The sequence below is a fragment of the Nicotiana tabacum genome, chromosome 3, assembly GCF_000715075.1.
Source record: "Nicotiana tabacum cultivar K326 chromosome 3, ASM71507v2, whole genome shotgun sequence".
Taxonomy (NCBI): Eukaryota; Viridiplantae; Streptophyta; class Magnoliopsida; order Solanales; family Solanaceae; genus Nicotiana; species Nicotiana tabacum.
This window is the reverse complement of record NC_134082.1, coordinates 188434436-188449105: the sequence shown is the minus strand read 5'-3', so window position 1 is coordinate 188449105 and position 14670 is coordinate 188434436. Positions and strand designations below refer to the sequence as shown.

At 34.1% G+C, this 14670-nt stretch overlaps 2 protein-coding genes across 3 annotated transcripts; both read right to left on the bottom strand.

Annotated features, from left to right (window-relative positions):
* Nucleotides 1–1101: 1101 nt before the first annotated feature.
* On the bottom strand, nucleotides 1102–3431 carry LOC142178459 (putative FBD-associated F-box protein At1g61330). Its single transcript, XM_075248015.1, has 4 exons — nucleotides 3132–3431; nucleotides 2475–3041; nucleotides 2226–2390; nucleotides 1102–1434 (listed from the first exon to the last, which is right to left on the bottom strand). Exons 1-4 carry the CDS (start codon nucleotides 3429–3431, stop codon nucleotides 1102–1104), a joined length of 1365 nt encoding a protein of 454 aa, XP_075104116.1.
* A 2153-nt stretch (nucleotides 3432–5584) lies between these two features.
* LOC107788521 (uncharacterized) lies at nucleotides 5585–14102 on the bottom strand. Of its 2 annotated transcripts, XM_016610198.2 has the most exons (14): nucleotides 13758–14100; nucleotides 13598–13660; nucleotides 13011–13066; nucleotides 12753–12833; nucleotides 12600–12673; nucleotides 12362–12444; nucleotides 10815–10921; nucleotides 10446–10588; nucleotides 10314–10361; nucleotides 8666–8718; nucleotides 6712–6796; nucleotides 6561–6627; nucleotides 6360–6470; nucleotides 5585–5980 (listed from the first exon to the last, which is right to left on the bottom strand). In XM_016610198.2, exons 1-14 carry the CDS (start codon nucleotides 13985–13987, stop codon nucleotides 5853–5855), a joined length of 1329 nt encoding a protein of 442 aa, XP_016465684.1. In that variant the 5' UTR covers nucleotides 13988–14100; the 3' UTR covers nucleotides 5585–5852. The 2 variants fall into 2 exon arrangements, with proteins under 2 accessions (XP_016465684.1, XP_075106422.1); XM_075250321.1 differs by having other exon boundaries at nucleotides 5659–5980; nucleotides 6360–6627; nucleotides 13758–14102.
* Nucleotides 14103–14670: the final 568 nt, after the last annotated feature.

Genomic DNA, 14670 nt, shown 5'->3' with positions numbered 1-14670 from the left:
ATTCTCTCATAAGAATATTTTAATAGATAATATGTTTGTCAATTTTTTATATTTTTATTAAAAATATATTACTTATCAAAAATTTAACAAAGTAAGGTTGAAATAATATTTAAGTAACAAAAAACCCAAAAAATCTGAAAATTCCGACAAATCCGATCCATGTACACCCCTAATTGATACTAATTAGGCATGGGAAAAAAGAACCATATTTAGGTTTCTCACAAGTAATGGATGTGTTAAATACATGAATAATTGCGGATGCAACTATCACTATACCATGATGAAATCATTATTAGCGTACTTTAACTTGCATATCAATAATAATGAGTATATATACTAGTCTTTTCATGTTTTGTTAATAGTCAGAGTTACGTACGATACGATTTGGCGACTGTAACCCTAAGTTTAGTATGCCTTCTAAATACATTTGTGTTTTTAGATATCACACCGAGTTCTTATTCACTCACATGCTCGCGTTTATAACCATCTTATAATACTTAAAATTTTAAAATGTCGGGGCAGAATGGAATTTGAGTTTCTGTAGTCTAAGAATTGCTATAATTTAGAATTTATGGGGTGGAGAAAATTTTGAAATATATATATTGTAAAAGAAAAAAAAAAGTAATAGAAGCGATTATAAGTTGTGAGAAGGGGTGGGAGGGGGAAGTAATTAGTGGCTTACTTAGACGCAAATTAGTTTGTAAAACGTAGGGTAGTGAAGATTTGAAGATTAACATCTAAATAATAATAATAATAACAACAACAATAATGAGTATATATTCTTAAATTGTTTAGGTGAATTTAAAAGTTATAAATGAAGAGAAACAATAAAAACCCATATATATGAAATCCAAAAGATGCAAATATCATTTAAAACCAGCAGTACATCATCTCCAATTTTTTTCATTACAACAAGAAGAATATTGATCACTATATCCCTTCTTTGTCTACATATTCTCACCACAACAAGAATACTGCACCATTAATGTCGAAACAAAAAGAGAAAGAAAACACAACATTTTTTTGATGAACGCATGAATATATTCCCGATCCTGCGTAAACACAGGAAACCTTATGCACGGGACTGTCCTTCTTCTGCGCTCACTGCAGGACTTTATGCTTAGGAAACACACGACTTTGATCTTGATAAGCACTAAAGGTAGAGACAGTAGCTAGGTTTGAAACTGTTTTATAATAAATGATATCACTCAGTTTAATTTCATGACGATAATTTTTTGCTTCCGACAAAATCAAAGACTCCAGAGACGTAGCATGCAACAAGAAATATTTCACCAATTTTTCTTCAAGCTCAAGTTTCTTAAACCTCTTCACCTTCAATAATTTGAGTTGTGGGAATTTTGTTTGGCACTTCTCAAATTTTTCCTTTGCCACCATATTCCAATAGCTTCCAACTTCCATTGCATAAAGACCAAACTGCATAATTAATTTTGTTAATTACTCCACTAATTAAATAATTACTGATTAAATCAAAAGTATTTTTTCCTTTTTTTTTTCTTTTTCCCAAGGACGGTAAAAAGTTAAAACAAGATTTTAACCTCATTTATAATAATCTTTGTAGGAAACACATTATTCTACGAGACATCGATAAACTACAAGTGAAATAGATAAAACAAGCTAGTTGTGACTACGAGTTTTAATTCCAAGATGTACGTACAAATTAACGAGAAATGAGGAAAAATGACACAGTATAGTCGATGTAGAAATAATAATCAAAAAATATATAAAATTTATATATTTTTTGTATATATATACATTCTATATGTTACATACAAAAATTATACAAATTTTATACACTTTTTCGACTACCAAATGTAAATAGTTTCTGACACGGGCTAAAAGTGATAATACCCCGCGAAACATCATCAACTGATTCTAATAGTCCAGTTTATTTCTCGTTTTCCTTTTTGATAGTAGGTTTGATTATTTTCTATATAGGAATAGATATCACTTAAATTTGTCTTTTTAAAATATCAGATCTAAAGAGAAAGGCATTGAATAAAAATCTATATATGTTGATGGTTTCAATTTCTTAACTTTTTATTCTTGCGATTAATAAATCATGAGAAGTTTTATTTTCAAGTTGAAAAGTAAACATGGACAAACAAATTAAGACAAAAAATTCACACACACAAGAAAAATTAAGTAATAAACAAATAGCTATTTAACAAAAAAAAATTGTTTAAAAGGTTAGAATATATACTTACATCAATAAAGAGTCTCTCTATGTTGGGACAATTCTTGACAAAACAAAGAATGTCCCAAGGGTTGACAAAGCTCAATCCACGTCTAACCAATTGGAGTTCCTTCAAATTCTGAAAATAGTACTCCACATCTCTGTATTCAAAATCCACAAATCTTGGAGAAAGCCCCTAATCAAATAAAAAAAATTATTTACGCGGATATAAATTAAATTATAAAAAAGGAAAAAAAAATATACGATATAATTATTTTACCTCAAGAAAAGCATTGGTAATTGAGAGAGTCTCAACATCTCTCAAAACTTCCAACAAATCATCCCTATCAGCTATATGTTGAAGCCCTTTTGTAGCACCAAAATCCAAGATCACATCTTTTAATCTTATGACCATTGGATCCACAAACTTAATTTTATTAATCTTACCACTATAATGAAGTGTGGTAATACTTGGAGTATTAATAGTGACCAAAATTAAGTCAATGCAATGTCTAAGTACAAGAGCACTAAACCTATTCAAACCCTCAATGGTAATTTCACCAATCAAACAACAACCCTCTAAAGCCAAATATTCAAGAAGTAAACAGCTTGACAACAACCTTTTAGTAAAAAAAGGTGGCACAGGAATCATACTTAGACTAAGAGATTTCAAGAATTGTAAACCACTCAAATTTTGTGACAAAAATAGTTCACAGCGCACTAATTTTAAGACACGAAGAGTTGGCTCAATGAAAATATCAGATTTTATTTGACAAAAAGCGTAAGGTTGAATTAACTCTACTTGAAAATCTTCAACGCCTTTTGATGCAACCGTTTTAAACCAATTCTGAAAATAAGCAACATATGGTACAGGACAAGTATATAATTTAAAATTATTAATTTTGTCACCTAAGTGCCTTAGTAATATATAATTAACAATTGACGCCTCTGACCATTGTCCCGCTCGACAACGTCGCCTAAAATCTTTATCAAAACAAAGATTACGAGAATATAACCATGAATGTCTATATGGTTTAGCAACAAGAGAAGAAGAAGTAATAGCAGATTCGATAGGTAAAAAAGTGAAAATCCTATCAACAATTTCATTAGGAAGATAAACATTAGAATTATTGGATTCATCATTATTATTTGTCTCCAAAGAGTTTCTCCTAAATCTTTTCCTTGGATTTGGCACCAAAACTCGCTTTATTTTGGACCCTGAACTTGAAGCTCCCATAGCTATTTTTCTAAGTTACAAAAGAGAAATATTAAGACAAGATGTATATAGAGAGGAGGAAATATTAAGACAAAATGTAGTGAGAAGAAAATGTGAGAAACCTATGTATATATAGTGCAGGAATGAATATATTCTTATCTGGCAAAATAAAAACAATAAGAATATAGTCAAATTTCACAAGTAAGTACACAAAAAAGTAATCTATAGTTAGATTACGTTAGAGGGGACTGCTTTATGGCGTTTTACTTGAATTCAGAGCCCCGAAATATCAGATTGTATAATAAACAAATTAATTTTTTTTATAATAGAAAATAATTTAATAAATTTTTTTACCTATGTGATTAATTGTTTCAAGTTTAAATTTGAATTAACATGTAGTATTCTAACGGAAAAAAGACTTAACTAAAGAGCAGATTATACTAAACTGAGTTTCATTACGCCAAACTTATCACTAGGGAGTTTTACAATGTTACGTGATCTGGCGAAAAGTGGGCTCATTATGGGCTTATAATGGAGTATCTTTTCAGGTACAACAACAACAACAACAACCCAGTAAAATTTTACTAATGGGGGTCTGGGGAGGATAGTGTGTACGCATACCTTACCCCTACCCTGGGGTAGAGAGGCTGTTTCCAAATGAAACTCGGCATCCTTCCCTCCAAGAACTCCCCACCTTGCTCTTGGGGTGACTCGAACTCACAACCTCTTGGTTGGAAGTGGAGGGTGCTTACCATCAGAGCAACCCACCTTGTCAAGAGAATGACTATGTACATTTGAGGAAATAGTAGTTTCTTTTTGGTGCACACCAAATTCTAACAGACTAGCCTCAGTCTGGTGCGTCATAGAAATACGCATAATACCTCCTAACCTATAACCTTAGTGTTCGACCTCCAACACTTTCTATCTAGAGTCACGTCCCGCATAAGAAAAATTATATTAAATAATATTGGCATAATATTTTGCACCGCTGGCACAATGTTTGTTTTGCAATATAAAACTATATACGCATTATCGATGCAATTTCTACATAACTAATATAACATCTGGTTAGTAATAAAGTTTTTGGTTCTAATACTGCACAATTTATGAGGAAATCAATGTAAATATTTTCGTAGGATAAAATTATAGGAATAAAAACCATGTAATAGCTATAACTGGTACAAATATAGTATAAGTTCAAATGCCCGTAAACTAGGTAATTATATTATTATTATTATTCGCAAAAAATCGTTTTTAGCGCTTCATAGGTTGACCGCGTTAGTAAAGATAAATGTCATGAACCAAACCTCTTAAACTACTATTATTCGCAGTATAACAATCTATATATTATCATTCACATGCATGATCTCACCCATGCACAATTCTCTATATATAGAATCCTAGTACAAAGATGAGTACTTAGTACAAGTTGGATCGAGGAATTGAGATGGAGATTCTACCATATGATACAACTCAGTGACAAAGTAGTATGAATATCTATTAATGGTATTTCTCAATCCTGTCTCTAAAGGACGGTTAACGAAGCAATTTGTGCATGCTTTTGAGTTAGACGAACTAATAACTCGAAGGGATTCAGTCTGTTGATTGAGCAATAGTTTCTAACTATTCAAATATTATGAGACCACAAAAATTTCCTAAAGCATTTTGGGGAAGGAAGAAAAGAAGGAACATACCTTTGTATAAATAAATTGTTTATCAGCTAACATGATGAAGTCCCTCCTCAAAAGGAAAGAGGGACAAGTGGAATATCTTGAATTCTTTGGAACCACAGGGAAAGAGAAAACAGCAGGAACAATGCCAGAAAAGATGTGTATGCAAAGTCTAGGACCATGAATCTGAGATCACTGTAGACCTAGCCAACATGGATCTATGAGGCCTGAAGTCTCAAAAGTAGGAGCCGCAAAAACGAGCAACAAATGAGATTCTCAGCTGGATAGTGTGATTGAATGATTCACAAAAGTGGGGTGCTTAAAGGAAATGATGAGAAAGATGATTGCTTTCTCACCTCCAACAACACAAGGTTAATAAAATGGATGTTTTTCCAGCTATTTTGAGCATTGACAAAACTTTAAGAGCATAATGAAAAGACTCGGTCATAACCATGCATGGATAACACATTCAAAAAGTAGCAAGCTAGACACAATTCCTCAAACTTTGCTGTGATTTTCTTTTCCATATACCAAAATGGAAAAGGAGAAAAGGATAAATTAAGTCCAAATGAGGCAACTACCAGAAGTAATATCTATGAGCTAATAACTGGTTAGGAAAATATAAGGCAGCAGATCTAATGTGCATACATTCATAAATAGTGCATACACAGTTTGTTTAGAATGATTTTCTGTGGTTGTATTTGAAGGTGGTAGAATGAAGGTGGTGTCATCACATGCTAATATAAGTTTATACACAAGGCTGGTATAAGGATCAAGGTTCTTGATGAAGGTCCTGAAGCTCAGATTTACCATTTGAGCCTCCAAAATTGGGGCTATCAGCATTTTCTGAGGATGCTGAATAGGAGAAGCTCCACACAGAAACACAATTTTCATCATCACCTAAACAAGGAAAACACAATCATATTTAGAACTTCTCATGTTGACAGGAGGACATGAATGGTTTTTGTAATCAAGCAGACCAGTATAATAACAAAGAGCATTTCATACAGCAAATGCAAATGTTGACTTGATCTGAGCAGATGTGACCTAAGCATTTTAGCAACTTTATTAAAAAGGGAAGCAAGTAGGACTAAGAAGCATGACAAGAAGTTTGTTTCTCAGAAAGTGGTGCATGGGAATGAGGAATCAGACATATTAAAGCATAGAAGGAGAAGATATGGCAACAACAATGAAGATATTTCATTGCAAATGACTACAAAAGTTTGAACACATAATACTTTGGGGCATTATTCCAACAATGTAATGTGAATAAATTTACCAGTAAGGAGCAGATCCTCGCAGGCGTCATCTAAAACTCCAAATCTCCGGTGGCCTGACGAAGAGGCAGCCATTGGCAGGAAAGGATGAAAGGAAAAACCATTCACCGTGTCTGAAATGGGATAAGCTGAGTAAGAAATAGAAGAAAATAGGTAGACCTTCATCCAACATAAGCTTTCTGTATATGAACATAAAGAAGTACCTGATGCAGCTCGGAAGCTGGACACCCACTGTCCAGTTTGAAGATTATAAATGTGAACTGAGCCATCCTAGACAGACAAGCAAGCACGCAATATGAGTTCTTGAATTTAATTTTGAAAGGTGATGTAATTTTTAACAAAGTAGAAGATTACCTGTCCTCCAGAGCCAAGATGCTGACCTTGAGGTTCAATATCAAAATATATGCGCTGATTGGTAGTTTCTGATGATCTGTACAGCCTTATTAAATAAAATAGAAAAGGGAACTTTAGAAACTTGATCACTGAAGCACTCAGTCACCATAACTTCAAACTTGCACAAGTATCACTATAGCTAATTATTGAATTCATGCAAATGGATACTCTCAACATGGATAGCTCGAAAATCTGTGACTATTGGCTGGATAATCGCTATAATACCAAGATAATATAAATCGTTCTTCCATTTTATAGAATGTTGAGCACGTAGACCAATCTTTTGGAAGAGTTATGCCCCATACATGAAAAAGCACTTCTTCAAGTGTTTGCCCTCGACCATTCCTTTGTACCCAAAATTCGGTATCATGCAAAGGAAAATAAAAGTGTAACTGAGCAAGTAAAATCACAATAAAGTAGTAGAAGATTTACATTACTTCTTACACGAGTCGTGCCAACTAACCACTATGCACCTTCTCCTCCTTAGGTTATCTGCAGTCAAAACGGCTTCCATACCACACACCACATCAAGAATGCAACTTTTGTCGGGGCCGTAGATTTTGATAATTTCTCCACAAAGATCTAGGATCTTCTCCATTAAATAGAAGGATATAGGAAGTATTCATTTCGACCATGATTCTTTCAATACCATCAACTTCCTCAAATTTTCTATGATTGTACAATCTCAGCAGGATTTCCACCTCACTAAATGCCTAATTCTATAGAGGTCTTCTAAAGGATACACCCACGATATCTGAGAACTATCTTTCTTTAGAACCTCAGCTACTGTGATCATCTCCAATGAGAATAGAGTAGGAAATCATCTTTTGGACTATTATCTTGGCACCATAAATTCCACCAATATCATCTTTAACATCCAGCTGCCACCAAGAATCCCCATGAACTTTGTGATTCTTTCTTCCTCCATGATTACTTTCCAAAAGCTTGTCCCATAAGAGGAAATGAACTTGTTTGGTATACTAATATATTGATAACTTCCGCATTTCACATTAATGATTTTCTTTTCTTTTCTATATGTCATTTAATTATCAGATTTCACCTAATCCAGGGTGAGGTAGCTTAGTGAAACCAACAGAATACCGAAACAAGAGAAAGCAGATTTCTACAATTTTTAATAAATTGGTCTCCAGATAACGCAAACAGTATATTCTTGTGAGCTCATCGCTTTGCATGTAAACACTACATATACAAAACAAAAAAGACACTCAAACAACAAGGTACCAACTTCCCACGAAACAATTTATCAGGCCTATGGGGCAAAAGAAAGAAAATTCGAGCAGCATGGCTTTCCAAATAATAGTTGTATCTTTTGCAGGTTCGGCATCAAAGAAAGCTTCTTCTTTTCTTTTTTAATGAAGTGAAATATTATTAAGACATCCAGGGGATGCAGAGACGCAAAGGTTTCAAACTGTCAGCTCAGAAAATACAAAAAACTTATAAAGCTAAGGAGCTGACAAATTTCGGGAAGTGATCTAAGCATATTCTTTAAGGGAGAAAACCAATGAATAATGTTTGAATCTCATGTAAACGCCCCCCCTGCTGAACATGCAAGAGCATGGAAAGAATACAGAGATGTTTTCAGAATATAGACAGGATTTCAATACTTTCAAGCAATAATCATTTATTCCACCCTTAAACAAAATAGACCACTTCAGATTATAAAAGAATCCCTCTCCAGGAAAACATCATATGAGCATATATAGTGTTGTTTTACAGGACAAGGAAACTGCTAACGGATTATCACGTTTCTAGCAAGAGAGTGAGACATCAGACACAAGAAAGTTGAAGAGGAATGCATTTCATTAGTTTCTATATTGAACAGAAACAAAACCATCCAGTCAATCATTCCAACACTCTTGTTCCCTCAATATCCAGTCAGTAGAAAGGAACTTACTTGTAAACAATTTCAACAGTCTTCCGAATGTCCCAGCACAGTATGTAAGGGTCCTAAAACAAGTTTGAGATGAACTTGGTCAAATTATGCTTAATACAAGATGCATGCATGATAGAGTAGCACTAGCGCATGTGGCGATATAGAAGAAATGAGTCCGAAGAGGAAATAGTCAAAGTTTAGATCATAAATAGACAAGTGGGGGAAATCAACAAGTAGAAGAGATGCCTTTTACCTAAACAGGCACAAAGTTTATATTTCTGAATAAAGGAAACAAATACAGCTCTTATTTTAGTTTTATAACTCAAGTGTAACAAACTGCACGCTTATAAGTCTAGAAGGTAGAAGTTCTCATATCTCTGACATAGCTGATATCACATGAAGGCTTCCCTGATGAACTTTAATCAAAGCTTACTATGAAAAGTTTATAAGGGTCATCTACAGCATGGCATAGTCCTCCCTTCCCTAAACCAGCAAATATCTGAAAGTTCCGGAGTGGGTTGAAGCATATATTTACACTCACAGACGAACACAAAACTGAATTATAATAACCAAAACAATGATCTAAAGACTTGTGAAACCCGCTAAATTTGTTGTGTGTGTGTGTGTGTGTGTGTGTGTGAGAGAGAGAGAGAGAGAGAGAAGGAAACCTATTAAATCGATGCTATAAATTTAAAGACAATGTAGTCAATTATACATTCGCCTGGAACATCATATGCTTGCCGACTTTGTTTTGCATTCTCCCTTCTAACATCTTTTGGCACTAACTCCACGGGAACACTAAAGTCATAAATTGCTTTCAAGATCTCACCTCATTTAAAGTCTTAACAGAAGAGAGGAAAGAATAAAAGGAAAGACAAAAATAAAATAAAAGAGATAAGACAGAAGAGCAGGTGCTCGGACCATTAATACAGCAGTATCCAAGTCCGAAATATGGTTACCATTAATTACTAATGAGTAATCAAACTCATTCTCTTGCTCTAATTTTGATATTGTGCAAAGCATTTTTCTGTTTAGCAATAATTTGCAAAATAGCTAATGAGATTGTTAAATTTAACTTTGTGAAACCATAGTTGAAAATGGTAATTGAACTTCAATAATTCTGTAAAACCATTTAATACTTTACCTTATCAAAAAGATTTTGTAAAACCATTGCTCAGTAATCGACTTTAAGACTTTCTTTGATTATTTTTTTTTTCCTATTTTAAGAATCTCTCATATTATGTGGAGTTATTAGAACCTAAATCACTTTCTCAAATTTAGGATAGCTATTTTCGTTTATGCATTACTTTGTTAAATCAAAGTATGCCTAAACTATTCCAATTAGCTGTTCTAAACAGTTTCTGGTCCTGATCTGCCCCAACCCTATCCCAACCAAATAAAAAGCTTGCATAAAAAATGAAAATTGACTCAAATGGATAAGTTCTTCTTTTGAGCTGTCTATACATTCTGGCTTCTTATTTGCTAAAGACTAGAAATCCAGAAAACATTTAAGGAGGCAAGTGCATTGATCCATCATTTATGATGGATAAAATGAGATTCAGATCCAGCATTCTCTTCACAAAGGAAGGAAGGAATAATACAAAAGGATGAGCATCTGTTAAATAGGCATTAAAAATGAACGGTACTGTACCATCATTCAAATTCTTACCTTCCTGCCACCAGTGTACAAGTAGTTTCCATCTTTTGAGAATTGAACCTGATAAGTGAATGTTATGGTTGAAGAATCAATTAAGGATTTGCGTATAAGAAAAAAAAATGAATGACAGCTCTACCAACTTACATGTGTTACCCCACCTTCTTGACCATGCAATACATAGAGAAGTTCCATGTTATCTTCTCTATGTATGGCAGTACTTTGGCTATAGGAGCCTGTAGCCAGCAATCCTGAATGGCTTGGACAGAAAGCAATTGAGGATATAATGCCTAAACAGATAAGCTAAAGGTGTCAGAATAATAAATGTATAATGAGGAATAATGTTGGCATTAGAAGGTAGGAGAATTAATTAACTTCAACTGCACTATCTAGTGTCACTTTGAGAGAACTATCAGATTGATGTGTTTGACACAGATAATCGTCCGCTTCTTGTCTTATTTATAGAGCCAAGTGCTGAAAACTTGATGATAAAGAGAAGCAGCTAGTGGAAAATACCTGATTGCCCTTCTTTATTTCCTTGAAGGGTGGAGTGCTGGGTAAAATCTCTACCAGGCCGATGAATATCAAATATTCTTACGGATTTGTTGTATCCAGCAAATATCCTAACTCAAAAAGAATAAAGAGTCGGTGAAAACTTTCTTTTGTAGAAAATTACCAGCTAATACATAAATAAAGAAAATGAAGCAGATCACAATACCACAAAAGAACTTAGCATTGTAGTGCAAATGAAGTAAGAAGATAGTCAAAGATTAAAGTCTATGAAACACAATGAAAAAACAAAAGGGAAAAGCATCTTTTGGTAGAGCGGGGCATCAAGAGATTCATTAGCAACCACCGAAAATTGACAACTAGGTCTCATTTCTGTCATTCTGATCATAGATTACAGTTTTTCAATAAATCAAAAGAGTTCATTTACGCTTCACTGAGATGGTGCGATATCTACAAAGCTATTGTGATCATACAATGCATTTCCAGATGTCTTTATCAAAAAAATAAATGCACTGTAATCATACTATCAGTCCAGCCAACCCTCTAGACAAGTTGGTACTTCCACTTGAACAAAAAATCAACAAAAGAAATACAACAGAACTTTTGACCCTCAAGAATGCACTCTTTACCTTCAAAAGATCTCCTATCTTGCCTTCCACAAAATATAAAAGATAAAAAAGGAGTTGTCTTCCATAGCTTCTTTTTCTTTGCATCTATTTGATAGAGCGTCTTTTTCTTCATATCCATTTTGAAGATTACCTATCTTGTACTTCGTTAATTCCATTTAATATGGGCACGCGTTTTTTCTTTTGGTTTGTTCTGGAAAAGCTGACACCTTTTCATATTTAGAAACTTTTTAATTTTAATGTTTCCAACTTATCCTCAATAACATACTCTTATAGTAATTGGCATTGCATGTCGAAAGCCACTAGATACTAGTGGTACTTTTGATTGTTATTAGTTTACATATACCCGCGTGAGTGTGCAAGCACACGCACATATTATATATGTATATAGAGAGAGACTTTATGTGATCAAAGTCTTCCTTTCTTTTTTAAACTCTGTGTTCAGTCAAGCACCGCCATAGAAAATGAAAAAGAGGTATATGTATTTGCCAGGATAGCTGAAAATCTCATTTTGATGGCCTCTCTACTAACTCACAGATTACAGCTCAATTAAATCTACCGATTAGATGGATTATCCAACAGGTCTGGCAGTAATAATATTGACTAATCTGGAAAATGTAAATCATGTCCGTGGAAGTAAACCCTTAATCATCAATCATATAAGCAGAAAAAATATTCTGCACTAAACATGCTTAACCTAGTAAACTAATGGGTTCAGAGATCACACAGCATCAGTCATTTTTATAATGTCATGGACTGCAAATAAAAACTTATACCTAGTGTGCTATGTTTCTTGTTTTCTTCTTTTTTTCAAAACAAAACTAAGATACTACAAATAAAATTAAAGAGAAAGGACCAGGTCCCTCTACATGAAGTGTGACCTACGAGGAAGGAAAGAGAAAAGCAGTTTGATAAAAAAATGATTACTTAGTCCCTGCTGGGTTGAAAGCAATTGAGAAGGCAGCAGTGATCTCGTCCATGGCATCATAAGCACGGTAAGTACAGCGTAACTGCAACCACCCAAGAAAAGATAATGAAGGGAAGAATATCTTCCTAGCTAAGCTTGTTGAGCAGCTACACAAATCACGGGTAGGTAGCAACCCATCAAAGAACAAGCGAGAGGAAAAAAATATATGTAGCAACAGTTCTAAAGACGATGACACACTTGTCCAGTAGTAGCATCCCAAAGATGAATAGGGTGATCACGGGCAGTACTTGCAAAAACACATGTCTCTGGACCTGGGTCGTGAAAGAGAACTCTAGTTAATTTTTTCTTATCACAGTCAGCATTACCACAAAAACAAGGCAATTGACATACGTGAAGAAGACATATAGGGATACCAGCAATAGTCATATACAGACTCCCCCTCACTCATGACAAGGCTTGCAGCATAAGAATCTGCAGATAATCAGTCTCAGACTTAAACACAATAAACAACAACATGAGAATGGCAAATCATATCAAGTTTAATACTGAACACAGATGATCGACAAATTTCAACATCAAAAGTATAAAAGGCTTCCACAACGCCTCTTCACATTCAAACCTAAATATACTAAAAGCATCTAAATTTACCTGTATCGGCAGCTGATGAAGAAGTATCAGCAAGCCATCCACTTTCATCATATGGCCTATCAACGAAGCAGAGCCAAACTAAGAAAGCAACTCAATGACAATGGAAATGCTAGAATAACTATGTACCTTTTCTTACTATGTGCTTCATAGTCAGCCTCATGATTACACCAGAAACGAATCTATCTATCTGTCAATCAATCAATTATTTTCCCTAATTCACGAACTCATTAGGGTCAGCTATATGAATTCTCTATATCCATTCCCCTCTCTGTTTAGATAATTCGTCATATCATGAATAATTCTACGCTAGTTTTTAGCTTACCACAACCTTTCTCCTTTTATAAAGGCTTGGGCCAGAACTGCAAAGCTCAGACAGCCAGTTTTAAGTGAAACTTCATCTACCAATAAAATTTTAAGCCCTAGATATCCAATCGCAAAAAGATGAACTAATTCAAAATAATTGTATTTATAAAAGAAAGTACAAAAAAATTAACACTTTACACTTATTCAAGTCTTAAAATTTATAAACTTCACAGTTGTGCCGGGGTAAAAATCATCATTATTTATAGTTGTGGGAGAAAACTTACAAGGTAAAGGAACAAAAGGTATTATCATCAGAGCAAGTGAGGAAGCAAGAACCATCCGGGGACCTATAATTCCAGAAGAAAAATAGATTTAACCATAACATATATAGAAAACAGGGCATAAAAGAAATGGAAAAAGCTAAAGAAAGGAGAAAAGGCATACCATTTGACACCCTTTAAGAAATTGTTAGGGTTAGAAGGAGTTCTGAAATGGTTGAAGAAATGATAGGTTCGATATGGGGGAACATCATATTGAATAACCGGCCAACGGTAAGAAGATTCTTCCGATGGTTTTTCTACAGCTTCTGTTGGGACTTCCATCTGCTCTACAGCATCTTCTTCACCCATTGATTCTCTAATGGGCTGCTGCTCTGAAGCTTCTTCTTCCCCCATTTGATTGATTCACTAAAAATGGCTGCTAACGTTAGTCTGTGAAGAGTGTTAGCGCCAAAAAAGAAAGTGTTTAGGTGGCGTTTTGGGTTTTAGCTTTGGCTATTTGAGAAAGACACTGCCACTGTAAATTGTTATGAATTCCAAGTTGGCATTGCTAAGGGGTTGTTTGGTGCAAATGTATTAAGAATAATGTTGAATAAGATGTATTAGTAATGCATGAATTAATAATGTATGGGTTAGTAATGCAAGTATTAGCTATGCAGAGATTATTTTTTATCCATTGTTTGGTGTGGTGTATTAAAAATTAAAATTCATTGCATAATTTTTAAGAAAATTGTGTGTTTACAAGAATGTCCCCCATATTCTTTAGCTTTAAGAGACTTTAAGGATAGTTTTGCCTTTAACCATGCTAATGCATGCATTAGTAGTCTTGGTATTGCTAATATCATGGTTTGCTATGCATTAGCTATACATAGGATAATACCAAATAGGGTGTATAACTAATGCTTGTATTAGTTATACATAGATTGAAAAAATATACCAAATTATTTTACCTATATTTTTCTGTAATGCACTCTACCAAACGACCTCTTAATTAGTTGTAAGTGGCCAACGTGGTCATATGGTTGCTTTTGATTTCTAAAAAAAAAAAAAGGACAGCCCGGTGCATTAAGCTCTCGCTA

Coding starts and splice junctions, on each gene's coding strand:
- LOC107788521 (XM_075250321.1), bottom strand. CDS start 13,987: ATGGGGGAAGAAGAAGCTTCAGAGCAGCAGCCCATTAGAGAATCAATG. Junction 13,067..13,597: donor ACCTTTTGTTCCTTTACCTT/GTAAGTTTTCTC, acceptor CTTCGTTGATAG/GCCATATGATGAAAGTGGAT. Junction 5,981..6,359: donor CGAGGATCTGCTCCTTACTG/GTAAATTTATTC, acceptor TTCCTTGTTTAG/GTGATGATGAAAATTGTGTT.
- LOC142178459 (XM_075248015.1), bottom strand. CDS start 3,431: ATGGGAGCTTCAAGTTCAGGGTCCAAAATAAAGCGAGTTTTGGTGCCA. Junction 3,042..3,131: donor AATGGTCAGAGGCGTCAATT/GTTAATTATATA, acceptor GCTTATTTTCAG/AATTGGTTTAAAACGGTTGC. Junction 2,391..2,474: donor TTACCAATGCTTTTCTTGAG/GTAAAATAATTA, acceptor TTATTTGATTAG/GGGCTTTCTCCAAGATTTGT.